Below are 14,329 nucleotides of genomic sequence, written 5' to 3'. Positions count from 1 at the left end.
ACATTTACTGAAAGTTTGAAACAAATATGTTTGGAAGATCCTTAGAAAACATGTAATTAGTATGAGAAAATAAAAGTTTTGGGAATCGAGCGACAAAGATTGGATTAACTTTTTAGTGCATTCCAGGTCCATAGGATGGATTATCTTCACCCTCTGCAAACTCCTCCTTCAGCTTCCTCTTGTTCCTCCTCCTGTTTACTCTTGCTTGTATTTCTAGACTCTTCAGAGCCCTGTCTGCAGCCCGAAGGCGTTCCTTGTCTAAAGCAAGCATCGCTCGTACCATGTTAGAACCTATCTTCATTCCCATATTTCTAAATACCTTGCACCTTACAATGTTGCCATCATTGAAAGTCGCAACAGCATCATACACACCAAAGTGAAGTGTTTCTATTCCAACAAATACAGTCTTGGGGATTCTCGACCATATAACACTATTTACACTTTCATTGGGGTTTTGAGTTTTTCCGTGAATACACTTTTTCAACAGTTCAGGTGCTGCTAAGTCTCTGAAAATAGGTTTTATCACCTCCATTATTGCATGAGGCAGACTATGCTTATGAGTGTACACTTCACCAGTTATCAATCCTTTGTTATATTTACACCAACTGTCTTCTTCTTTAGGACACAAGCTATGTTGGGGATTTTCATCGGTTGAAGCAGTATGAAAAAAAAGAGCCCAAACAGCCTTCTTCATTTCGTCGACACTTTGTGTATTTTGCCTAATAGCCATTCCATAATAGTTCTGTATTTTGTCAATTACACTGTCAGTTAACCTTCCCTTCCCATCCAACCCTTTACCATCACTGAGTTTTTGTTTTTTGTACGAAGCTTTCAGTCGCCGAAGTCTTGTTCCCATTTGCTTCTGTATGTGTCCAATACACTCAAATTTCTGCACTACAACATCATCACCATAGGGCTTCAGTCCTTGAACATGTTTGAAACTTTTAGAATCACCGTCACCAAGGTAATTAACATATCGCACTTTATCACACGCCTCAGAACGCTGGAATATACTGGCAACACCAGCCACTTCCATTCCTCCACTACTGCCACTATAGTTAGCTTTGCAATTATTTTCATGTGTACCTTTATATTTTTGTGGACATCTACAATACTTTGATATTACTGCTACATCTAAAACTTTCCCTGTATACATACTGGTGGCAGATACTACACCATGAAGAGATGTGTGTCCCCGTTTATGCCAGGTACCATCGAACGCTGCAGTCAAATCTCTGTTACCATTATTTTCCATTACTGCCTCTTCCACAGCGTTCTTCATAGATTCTATACAGACATCTTCTACTTTAGACCCTATTAATTTATTATAGGTCGTAAACTTGGTTGGGGGATTTGGAAGATTCATGATGCCACAGAAAATTGCAACTGCAGTAGCACCCTTACCAACTGAATGCAAGGAATAAACAAATCTAATGTTGTGTTCGTAGATTTTGCTACCATTTTCTTCAGTTGCAGTTACTGCAACACTGTTCCAAAAGGTGGTCATGTATGAACACTTATCACATTTCAGTTGTATTTCACTAGCAAGTCCTACGTGCTTTATTATGGAGAGTTCCAGACCAACTTCACTACAATGAATACATCTTACACAGTTTGAAAAAAATTCCTTTGAGAACCGACATATCAAATATTTCATTCACATCCGATTCGCCCATAAAACATTCATAGTTTTCACTCATTGAACCAAGCTTCTTCTGTGAAGTATTTTCTTTCCCACTTTGACTGCTATGGGCAGGTGTACTTGAGAGGTTAGGTTCACTCACTTGGTTATCGTCTTTATTGTTTACAGTAATAACACATACCTTTGGTTTTCCAACATTTCTCCTTTTCTTAAAAGCCTTCAGAGAATTTCTAATAACTTTACTTTTACTCATTATTATACTTCAACAAAACAGAGACTCAAGAAACAGAATTAATTACGAATATTTTCGAGATAACGACAGAGTAAATAAACATGAAACAATCGACAATCACACCAGCGATACATATTGAGCCATCACAGGTTAGTCACAACACATACTTTATCTCACATCACTAAAATGTGCCTGATGAACACGGACGTTAATAATAACACCATTTGACAGCAGTTTAACAGCGCCACAGTGGGTCGCGCCCATGTAGAACACATTTCAAAAAAAATTTAACAATAGTTGTAGTCTTCGGAATTGAATAAATTATATATCTATTAAAAGGTAATAGTCTGCAGATTCAGAAAACGCAAAAAAGTAAAAAGTGAACTTTTCATGATTTTGAGCCTTTCCAGAGCCCCTTAAAATAAAACACAATGCATGTAGTTTGTGACATGAAGCTCTTGCAAAAGTGAAAATTTTCTGTCCCAAGTTGATCAGTCAGTCAGTGAAATTGACCATTTCAATTTTTAGGACTTAGGGTAAATGGATAGCTTTCTTGGAAGTATCACATACCAGACCTTTTGCAGAAACTGAATGTTGCTATGTTCGCTGTACCAATAATCCGCAGTGTCACCGACACTGAAATACAAAGACTTCTTTACTTTGGCTCACTCATTTTGTTATAATTTGGATGAGCTTTCTACACCCACTAAGAATATTCTCAGCCTGAAAAAGAACAGTCACACAGATTGGCAGTGTCAGTTCACGAATTACGTGCAGGCCATTGTAGACGTGTCTCAGATTTATAAGTGTGCAACCCTTATCCGTATGTACTCCACCATTGTGTTTGTTGTTGACAACTCATTTAGCAAAAACTGTGACAGTCAGTCAGTGAAAAACAGGGAGGAAGTGATTTATTCTTGGGTAACACTTCCATAAACGCTCTCCAGAAAGGTTTATAGCAACAAAAACAATCAATTTTTGACAAAATAATTTGATTAGATAGAAAAAAATCTAATCACTGAGCAGTGGCAGAACACGCATAAAAGAGGATTGTAATTAGGAAAGCTTTAGGTGCCAGTGGCTCCTTCAGACAGAAGGGTTGAAGGGAAAGGATGAAGGGTGAAGGAAAAGAACTGGAGAGGAAAAGGGGTAGATTTCGGGAAAGTCACCCACAACCGTAGGTCGGGAGGGGACTTATCGGAGAGGATAAGAAGGAAAGACAGATTGTCAGGGACGGCATAAGATGAGATTTGAACACCTGAGAGTTTAAAGGTGGAAGACAGGATAATATGCAAGACAACAATTAGTCTTTCCTTCTTATCCTCTCCGGTAAGTCCCTCCCGACCCACAGTTCTGGGTGACTTTCCCGAAATCTACTCCTTTTCCTAGACCTGTGCGGTCCTTTTCCTCCACCCCTCTTCCTTTCCCTTCAACCCTTCCACCTGAAGAAGGAGCCACTGGCTCCGATAGCTTGCCTAATTACGCCCTTTTTTTACGTGTACGATCTGTCTCTGCTTGGTGAGTAGACTTTTTGATCTATCCAGTTAAATTATTTCTCTACAAAGGTCTGCACTATTCAGCAGTTTCATTTGCAGTAGGCATCCAGCGGATCTGGAAAATATCCTTAGTATACATAAACAGAATGAAAGGTTTCATCAAGGCCATCCCTTATATTCTGTACGGGACTTCTTCGTTGTAGTTGAGAACTTTTCTCTGAATGTGTTGTTCATTCGTATACTGTGCTCGTAGGTTATTTTCAATTTTTGTATCAGTCTTGTGAGTGGTTGGAAGTGGCTGACACCAGATTCCTCTCCTGTGCTAACCTCTACATTGCAGAATAGCAGCTGCACCCATCACCTTCATTTTTTCATCGACCTTTTCTAATACCTGTATTCTCGTACAGTTTTTACCGTCTACAGCTCCCTCTAGTACCATGGAAGTTATTCCTTGATGTCTTAACACGTGTCTATTATCTTTTGTCTTCTTGTTCTTGTTCTTGTTGTTCTTCTTCTTCTCAGTGTCTTCCATATGTTCCTTTCTTTGCCAATTCTGCAGAGAACCTCCTCGTTCCTTATCTTATCAATTCATCTCTTTTCAACATCCTCTTGTAGCGACACATCCCAAATGCTTCAATTCGCTTCTTTTTCAGCTTTCCCGTATGCCATAATCACTTCTATACAATCCTGTTCTTTAAAAGTACATTGTCACATATTTCATCCTCAAATTAAAGTGTATCTTTGATACTAGTAGACTTCTTTTAGCCAAGAGAGAAGCCCTCTTTGCCTGTGCTAAAATGATCGTTATGTCGTCCTCGCTTTGTCCTCGATGTGTTATTTGGTTTCTGTGGTATCGGGAAGTCATAAATTCGTTGTTCCCCAATGTTACAAATACATAAAGTTAGGCAGTGCAATACTGACGACAGTGCTCCTCGCCAGCCTAAAAGCGGGGAAACTTACAAAACAGTAATTTATTTCACTAACGGGGCAAAGTTAATTGGGGTAACGTGAACTGACTCTTATCCATAGTAAATGTGCCAACAAGTGCTCTCCCTTCTCTAGATCCAACTCAGGGTCTTCTTTGAATTATCTGGACTGAACTGCGTACTTTTGTCTGTCCGGCAGGAGGGCGAAGCTGTCGGAGATCTTCGCCTACGTCACAAGCCGTTTCCCCTACTACGAGCTCGGCAAGGAGGTCTGGCAGAAAGCGCTCAGCGTCAACCTGTCGCGCAGCAAGTGCTTCGTCAACGTGTGGCACGGGAGCAGCACCTACTGGATGCTCAGTGAGTACCTCAGCCAGAGCAGAGTGCCGGACGTGATGTTAGCTCCCTTACCTCTCCCTACACTCGTCGCCAATAAAAAGAAGACGGAAGGTTCTCGGGCCTCCGGACATGTCGTGCGGTTAAAATGTCCCGAGCTTTTGACTGCTCCTCGGCCACTGTCGAGTGTAACGAGCACTGGTGGCCCGCCGGTTCGCCCTTACGTACTGTGGCCGCAGGCCGTGATGTCCTTGTGCCCACCATAGTGCCGTATCCAGGCTTACGTCGAGTCTGCGTTCGACGGATCCGATTCGTTCTCACCGATTGGCTGTCATTTTATGACTGTATCTGCACAGTGGTGCATTTCTGACCTAAAGTTATCACCGAATTTGTCCACAGTCGGACATCCTCACTCTGCTCTGATAGCATTATACGAGGACTATCCACAAAGTACATTATGTTTTGGAATTAAAAATAAATAAAGTATTGGAAAATTTTTTTTATTGTATACAGATGAAAGCCACACTTAAATACTACTTTTCTACATAGTTGCCATTTAAATTAAGGCACTTATCGTAGCGATGGACGAGCTCGGAAATTCCTTTGTCGTAAAATTCGGCCGCCGGCACCTTCGACCACGTAATGACTGTCTTTTGGGACAGAAAAGTTGTGATTTTTGTGGATTTCCTGGAAAGAGGCACTACAATAAACTCTCTAAGGTATTTCCAAACTCTGCACAACCTCAGAAGAGCAACACAAAACAAGCGCAGGGGAAAGTTGGGCTCAAAGATCTTGCCGATTCACGACAACGCCCCGGCCCACACGGCAAATGCCAGTCGTGAAGTTCTCGAATCTTTTAAATGGGAGTTGTTTCCTCATCCGCCGTACAGTCCCGACCTGGCACCGAGCGACTTCCACTTATTCCCAGGAATGAAGAAGTGGTTGGCTATGCAGCGTTTTGATGACGACGCACAGCTTCGAGAAGAGGTAACCACGTGGTTGAAGGCGCAGGCGGCCGAATTTTACGACGAAGGAATTTACGAGCTCGTCCATTGCTACGATAAGTGCCTTAATTTAAATGGCAACTATGTAGAAAAGTAGTATTTAAGTGTGGCTTTCATCTGTATATAATAAAAAAATTTCCAATGCTTTATTTATTTTTAATTCCAAAACGTAATGTACTTTGTGGGTAGCCCTCATAGATACTGACAGCAGTGGAAACTGTTATATCGTGGACACCTTCAGCAAGCATTATCAGACTAATTCTCCAGTGTTTCAGTGTCTGAACTATATGTAGATTAGATTTATTAAATTTTTATCCTTGTGCATGCTTATTGACAGTATGATAAAGGGAAAAGCTTATCTGCAGATGAAGAATGGTGTAAGTAGCTGGTGGCTTTTGGTTATGTGCGACGTTACTGCAACTTATTCCCATATTTCGGACTTCGAGAAAGGACAAATCATTGGCCTGAGGAACACAGGAGCCTCGTACTGTTACGCTGCACACATTGCCGTGTTGAGTGCAATGATTGCAGAACGAGTGGTGAAGAGATGGGCTCGAGACAACATTGTGGCAGGGAAAGTAGGCACGGTTCTTTCGAGGAGGACTACACCGCCAGAAACTTGTCGGATTGTTTGACTGCCTCAGTCAGTAGAGGAATGACAACAGCTGAAATCTGTGCAGAGGTTACAGGCAGAGTGTCACCGTGAACAGTCGCGAACAGTTTACTGGAAGCTAGGATGAGATCGAGTTGCTGACTTACACAGTGTAGAAACAGTAAAATGTGGGACTAACAAGCATTCTGTGTTGTTCAGTGACGAGTCTCACTTCTGTCTGTGGTGCTCAGTCTGTCCGTAGACGATCTGGCGAAAGGCCGCGGTCGCAGAAAGCAGTAATTCTCGAGACTCGTTCCATTGTGTGGGAAGCTACTGTATCTGCTAACAGGGCCGATTTCATTGTTGTTGAAGGGAGGCTAATTTTTGGCAGTACGATTGTCATATACTTCGTGACCATGGTAATAAATGGCAAGATAATGCAAAACCCCACACTGCAGTTCTCATCAGGAATGCCTTGACAGATTTACGAATCCTTGACTGGCTTGCCTGGTCCTCTGACTTGTCACTCACAGAACAGGTCTGGGATGCGGGCCAAACTTCATGTGCATGTTGTTCGTGAACATCATTTCTGAAAGGGATGAAAGTTTAATCATTTAGTGCGTTTTGTGGTGAAAATCTCCACAAAGTTTGATAAATGTGGATCTGGTCCTTCATAGTTAACACATTCCATTTTATTGTGTAAGGGTCCCTATTACATCTCAACTTCCGTGTATTATTTCCATTCAAATACTTTATTATGTTATTTTACATTAGATTGAAGAGTCCTGGCAAGCACACACATGATGCTATCAGTGGGAAGAAATTTCAGATGTGAAAAATTTCAGGCATACCCCAAGCGAATGTTACAGGACCTGCCGAGGTTTGACATTTGTTGGAGGAATTGGCAGTTGACTCTCAGCGTAAATAAATGTAACTAATTGTGGATAAATAGACAGGAAAACTCATTATTGACCCTAAATAATGAAAAGTGTGAGTTCATCCACATGAGTGCTAAAAGGAATTCATTAAACTTTGGTTACACGGTAAATCAGTCTAATCTAAAAGCTGTAAATTCAACTAAATACCTAGGTATTACAGTTACGAACAACTTACATTGGAAGGAATGCATAGAAAATGTTATGGGGAAGGCTAACCAAAGACAGCGTTTTATTGGCAGGAGACACACAAAATGTAACACGCCTACTAAGGAGACTGCCTACACTACGCTTGTCCGTCCTCTTTCAGAATACTGCTGTGCGGTGTGGGATCCTTACCAGGTAGGATTGACGGAGTACATCGAAAAAGTTCAAAGAAGGGCAGCACGTTTTGTATTATAGCGAAATATTTGAGAGAGTGTCACTGAAATGATACAGGATTTGTGCTAAACATCATTGAGAGAAAGGTATTTTTTGTTGCGACAGAATCTTCTCACGAAATTCCAATCACCAACTTTCTCCTCTGAATGCGAAAATATTTTGGTGACACCGACCTATTTAGGAAGAAACGATCACCACGATAATATTAGGGAAATCAGAGCTCATACGGAAAGATATAGGTGTTTGTTCTTTCCACACGCTATAAGAGATTGGAATAATAGACAATTGTGAAGGTGGCTTGGTGATCCCTCTGCCAGGCACCTAAATGTGATTTACAGAGTATCGATGTAGATGTTGATTATTTTCATAAGCATTTGATGATGACCGATTTTGTGAACACAATAGGGTAAACAGTTTACAACATAAGTTATAACAGAAACTGTGACTTCTCGCTCTACGTCTTATAAACTCCCCCCCCCCCCCCCCCCTCCCCCCCAGTTCCCATTCCAGCACTACTCAACCGTCATTTCGCCACCACACCTAGTCTTTTAATTTCTTTTATTTTTATTAAGTTTTATTTTTATTTCTCTCCTTTCTGCTACTTACTCCCTACCCCCTCCGCACCTTCTCTCCTACCCTCCGTCTAAACTGCAACACTTCACTGTCTGCCACTTCCACCATACTATGCCTCCTCCTTACCCCCACCCAGTCGCCAGTCCCATCATGCACTGGTGCTGCTGATGGCAGTGTAGTTTCAGCTCTCTGAGACTGCAGATGTGTGTGCAAGTTTGTGTGTGTGTCTACTGCTGACAAAGGCCTTAATGGCTGAAAGTTACAATTGTGTGAATCTTTTTATTGTGCCTATCGCGGCTCAGCATCTCCGCTATATATTAATACCTGAATTGTTTGTTTTATAAGTCTTTTTGTTTACATTGTCAATTACAGTGTATTTTCCACGCAAAATAATACTCTCTGCATATCAACGTTTTGCTTCTCGTCTGTAATGCTGTGTGCCAATTATAAGCACCAAAAAACTTTAACACAGTATTCATAAGCTATGCTTGTTATCCACTTTCTTTATCATTTTTGTCTAGTGTGAACACTTGTTCGCAGGTACAAGCGAATGCTTGTGCACGCTGATGAATTATTTGGGAATGCTCATTTGCTTGTGTTCCCTTCCTTCAGTCCAGTGTAAACCAGGCTTAAGAAGAACATAATGCAGGCTAACAAGCTGTCAAGATGGTAATTCAGGCATTCTCATTGAATTCAATCGAGAAAATTTTCTCTTTTCTCGAGCCGAGTCCCAGTGTCACGTTGTCGCTACCTTCTGACGAGTTTCCTACTCGTCATCTTCAGGTGAAGTGTCAGATTCGTGTCCAGTTTGTTCCTTTACAGCTGCTAGACGGCATACTCCTGTACTGAGAGCCCAGTAGTCGGGGCAGTCACTCGCTTCTGGAGGAGAAGTGGTGGATGTAGTGGTTAATAAAAAAGAAGAAAAAGAAGAGAAGAAAAAAAAAAAAGAAAATGTGGGAAGAAATGATGAATGAAAAGAGGGTTTTAAAATCGTTGATGATGACTGAGAAAAGGGAAAAGAATGAAATGCAAATTGGACTTCGTATTACAGAAAAGTTATCAGACTTCGTGATTCGGAAAAGCTGTTGTTGGGGTGGTCATTGTGGCGGTTCTGAGCAAAAGTCAAACCAATTTCCACTACAAAAATTATTTGAAAAAAAAAAAAAAAAAGAAAAACAGAGAATAACAAAATGTAACTGACAGGGGGAAATTGCGTAGATAAGAGTTCATCCTTTACCATGTTAACATGTCTTCTTTCGTGCAGCGTCCAGGTCTTCAAAAATCTCCAACTTTATTTCTGTGTGAATAGTCTGCTCTGAAATGTTGCAATAAGTTTCATCGTCCAGGAATTTCTAAAGTATACAAAACCTTCTTGATATTAAATGCAATTTATTTTACATTGCTTCCCTCCTCCAAATGTCATAACAACTTCCACAATATGCCTACACATTAATAAGTTTTTTTCGTCTTCATCAGATCACTTCTGCATTAAGCTTCTGCTCTCGAGACACAATAGACGGATAGCAAAAAACAGGAGTTACAGTTTTAGTATTTTCTCTGCCGTCTAGCGCTAATACCGCTGCGACGGTATAATTTATGTCCGAGGGAACGAGTGTAGCGCGCCGAAATTCAAAGTCCCGCTACGTGGAGCACGGGGAGGGGAGGGCTTTGAGGTGCCCGGTTGTGGATAGCGTCTGTGGGTCGAGTACTGACACTGTCTGTCTGTTCCGACCTGCTACCTCCGCAGTATCGGGTTGTTCCTAATTATTGTTTCTAATGCCACATCTCGTGCACAGCTCAACTATTCCGGTTGACGAGATTGTCACGTGCTCGTGTTTCTGCTGCCTGTTTGCCGACCGAATCGTGTTGCGAAACATTATCGGTGCGGCACGGTACCTCGTCTGTTCTAGACCTCAGTGGCAGAGTGTAGCGACAGTGAAGGCCGTGTGTTTATTTTTGGAAGAACAAAGTGCTGTGCCGTGCCTGCAGGCTCTGGGAATTAATCGCCAAAATGTCAGTGTGAATGCGAGAACAGTCTTGTCAAATGTTACCGTGGTTTCCTACTGAGAAGTGTGTGGGATGTGTTGTTACCAAAAATACATCAGGAATTCTCCCACGAGAAAGTAACAGAGGAAGTGGCCGAAAAAGACAGCTGTCACCGGATCGACACCCACATCTACTCCACCCTACCGGGAGGCACCCCGCCTTCCACCAGTGATATCTCGGGTGGGGTCACGTGTTCGGCCTGCCTGCTGGGCCCCCAGCAGAGTCGTGTACAGTCCGGCGGTTATAAAGGAGCGAACTGGAAATTTATCCTACACTCTGCCGAAGATGACGGGTAGCAAACTATTCGAAACTGTGCGATGACGTAGTGCCGTGGTTCGGCCGATAAATTGCGAGACTTCACATTCGGTGAAGGCGAGTGTCCTGACGAGTTCTCGGACGACCCACGCACCGAACATTTACCGCGTGTACCGGTTGCAGATCGGCGGTACGAGGACATAATGGAGATGGGCAGATTACGCCGCCAACACGTCAAGCGGCCGTTCTTCGGGGGCCCGACGGCTGCGGTCGGCGCACGCCGAGTGCCGACTCGCCACAGCCTGCGGAAGCGTCGCAACTGGCGGCGCCACACCGGCCTGTCGGAGGAGCAGCCGCGGCTCCCGGAGTCCGGAGCTGGAGGCAGCGGAGCCGGTGCCGCAGTCGGTGGCACTGAGCCTTCCCCCGCATCTCCGATCTGCACCAGGTACGAGAACAGTTCGGATCCTTATAATGTGACTGTGTCCCCAGAAAACTCGCATTTTTATTAATCTGAGGTTCGTTAAAATTCTTTATTTGCTTTCGGTCCACACAGGTTCGAGACTGGACTAGTAGAAAATTCAGAATAGGTAAGATGAGGCTTTTAATTCTTTGCACTGTGTAACGCATACACAGCTCGTCTTTGTGTGCTCTTCTTTAAATCGCTGTTTCCATTGTGATTTCACTTAATTGCTTTGAAATGATTCACTTTCACATCAAAATCGATGTCACCTAAGTCACCGTCATTCTCATTTTCACTTAGACATTCCTCTAAAAGCTCAACAGTCTCTTCCTCAGAAAGGACTGTGCACGAAGAACTAGCCATTTCTCACCTACTAACTTGAGCATAATAATTACAACCTTTCCGTCAATACGATTTCTACAGTTTGACACCGAGTTAACACTGGCTTCCTTAGGTGACAGTACTACACAGCATTGATGCCTAGTAGAGTCAGATTCAAGAATGAAGTACAAGAGAGCTACAAAAAATTGTGTCTGATGAGGCTCAACAACGGAGTGGAAAACAAAACCCATACTGTCGACTGCTACTCATCGTTGGAGTTAATGCTTTTTATGTTCAGATGCTATCCCCCGCCCCCTCCCCCCCTGCCCCTGCCCCCCCCCCCCCCCCCCCCCCCACCACCACCACCACCCACCCTCATCTCCAACTTGAGTACAAGGCACAGATTGTTCATATGTCCATGTGAAATTGTCACAAACATTCTCCTTGCAATGCGTCGATCAAATCGCTCGTCAGATTGGTACACTATGTGATCAAAAGTATCCAGACACCTGGCTGAAAATGAAAATGACTTAAAAGTTCGTGGAGCCCTTCATCGGTAATGCCAAAATCCAATATGGTGTCGGTCCACCGTTAGCCTTGATGACAGCTTCCACTCTCGCAGGCATACGTTCAGTCAGGTGCTGGAAGGTTTCCTGGGGAATGGCAGCCCATTCTTCATGGACTGTTGCACTCAGGAAAGGTATCTATTTCGGTCGGTGAGGCCTGGCACGAAGTCGGCGTTCCAAAACATCCCAAAAGTGTTCTGTAGGATTCGGGTCAGGACTCTGTGCAGGCCAGTCCTTTACAGGGATGTTATTGTCATGTAACCACTCCACCACAGGCCGTGCATTATGAACAGGTACTCGATATTGTTGAATGAAGCAGTCGCAATCCCCGAATTGCTCTTCAACAGTGGGAAGCATCAATGTAGGCCCGTGCTGCAATAGTGCCACGCAAAACAACAAGGGGAGGAAGCCCCTCCATGAAATACGCAGCCACACCATAACACCACCACCTCCGAATTTTACTATCGGCACTTCACATGCTGGCAGATGACGTTCACCGGGCTTTCGCCATACCCACACCCTGCCATCGGATTGCCACACTGTGTACTGAGATTCGTCACTCCACACAACAGTTTTCCACTATTCAATCGTCCAATATTTACACTCCTTACACCGAGCAAGGTGTTGTTTGGCATTTACCGGCGTGACGTGTGGCTTATGAGCCGCACTCGACTGTGAAATCCAAGTTTTATCACCTCCCATCTAACTGTCACAGTGCTTGCAGTGGATCCCGATGCCATTTTCAATTCCTGTGTGAAGATCTGAATAGATATCTGCCCATTACACATTACGACCCTCTTCAACTGTCGGCAGTCTCTGTCAGTCAACAGACGATGTCAGCCTGTACGCTTTTGTGCTGTATGTGACCCTTCACATTTCCACTTCACTATCACATCGGATACAGTGGACGTAGGGATGTTTATGAGTGTGGAAATCTCGCTCACACACGTATGAGACGAGTGACGTGCAATCTCCTGACCACGTTCAAAGTCCATAAGCTATGCCGAGTGCTTCATTCTGTTCTCTCACGATGTCTAATGATTACTGAGGTCATTGATATGGAGTACTTGGCAGTAGGTGACTGCACAATGCACCTAATATGAAAAATGTATGTTTTTGGGGGTGTCCGTATACTTTCGATCACGTAGTGTACATATGTCGGCTGCGTCATCAAAGTGTTGACTCTTAATGTGAATTTATGCACTTTTTTTCAATTTGTGGTGGGTTCGTATTGATAACAGCAGTTTCGTCATCTGTGCTAATATTCGCAGAAAAAAACTGTTCTCATTTTGCATTTCAGTTAAGTTTTGGCAGATGTCAATGCACTGTAGTCTATGTTTCGAATCGAGGTGTGTGAGGCAAACTTTGCACACTCCGCTCTCTCCTTCAAAACAATCTGAGGAATTCCTTGAACATTTACGTCAGAGATGTTGTTCCACTGCAATTCGTGATAACAGTGTTCATGCATTACAACTATTTGTCCACTTTTTAACACTGCCTCCTCACAATTGACTGGTCATATGGACATCTGTTGTTTACAGTTGTAGTTCAATTGACATGATCTGTTTGCCAGAAACGATATCAGTCTTTGAATTTTTTGATGAATGATGTATGATTATACCCAGGTATGGCTGCATAGTTTTAAGCTCCCTTAACTCCTCCTGAAAGCAGACAAGTTATTAAAAAGCAGCCAGAGGAATGCTGTGGGCAACTCCAAAATGAAACCGTAGAAAATGACATTTTTGGTCCCCACTGCAACATTTCTGTGAATATTAAGGTACAGACCAACAGTGCAATTGTAGGATTTCACAAAAGTTTTTGTACATAAGACAGAGTATGTGCAATCGTAGAAGTGCACGTTTTTGTTGCACAAGTGCGCCTGAAGAGAGTTACGGAGGTAATACTATAAGTAACTATATCTTGACCTGCCATCCTTAAAGACAGGGAGCTCAATTAAGCATTCTGTGGGTGCTCTAATATTCCAAGCTTTTTGTAAATATGGTCTAAAATTTTATATAGGATAGTAGAAGCCTATGTAATTGAGCTGACATCTTGTGAAATGTTTGGATGGTAAATCAGAAGGAAGATAAGCACTTATGAAGATATACATTAGTATTGGAATCATGTTAGCCATGTATGTCAAGACATTTGCCCCTACCATGTGTGACCCTTGATAATCAATTGGTAACTCAAATTTGTTGTTGTAATTGCAGGGTTTGAGATAGCAGATGATAGTTTCAAAGATATTCCAAAGTAAAGGTGGCTGCTGTGAGATATCAGCATCATCATCTACATTCCTATTTCAAACTTCTCCTGAGCAATAAAAATTTTTTCTCTGCTTACTGATGAAAACCCTCTAATTTAGTGAAGCTGTGCCTCTACACACACAGAGACATATATGTATATGTGTGGATGGATATGTGTGTGTGTGCGCGCGAGTGTATACCCGTCCTTTTTCCCCTAAGGTAAGTCTTTCCGCTCCCGGGATTGGAATGACTCCTTACCCTCTCCCTTAAAACCGACATCCTTTCGTCTTTCCCTCTCCTTCCCTCTTTCCTGATGAGGCA

General features: G+C 42.8%; 1 protein-coding gene across 1 annotated transcript in view; it reads left to right on the top strand.

Annotated features, from left to right (window-relative positions):
- The window catches only part of LOC126108830 (uncharacterized), a 181,290-nt gene that overhangs the window by 65,048 nt on the left and 101,913 nt on the right, over window positions 1–14,329 (top strand). Inside the window, exons 13-14 of the mRNA XM_049914194.1 lie at window positions 4,496–4,653; window positions 10,599–10,860. Coding sequence (XP_049770151.1) covers window positions 4,496–4,653; window positions 10,599–10,860 — 420 coding nt within the window. The remainder of the gene's footprint in view (window positions 1–4,495; window positions 4,654–10,598; window positions 10,861–14,329) is intronic.

Source organism: Schistocerca cancellata, chromosome 11 (genome assembly GCF_023864275.1).
Source record: "Schistocerca cancellata isolate TAMUIC-IGC-003103 chromosome 11, iqSchCanc2.1, whole genome shotgun sequence".
In the NCBI taxonomy this organism is placed as follows: Eukaryota; Metazoa; Arthropoda; class Insecta; order Orthoptera; family Acrididae; genus Schistocerca; species Schistocerca cancellata.
The sequence above is the reverse complement of the archived record's forward strand: the minus strand, read 5'-3'. Positions and strand labels throughout refer to the sequence as shown.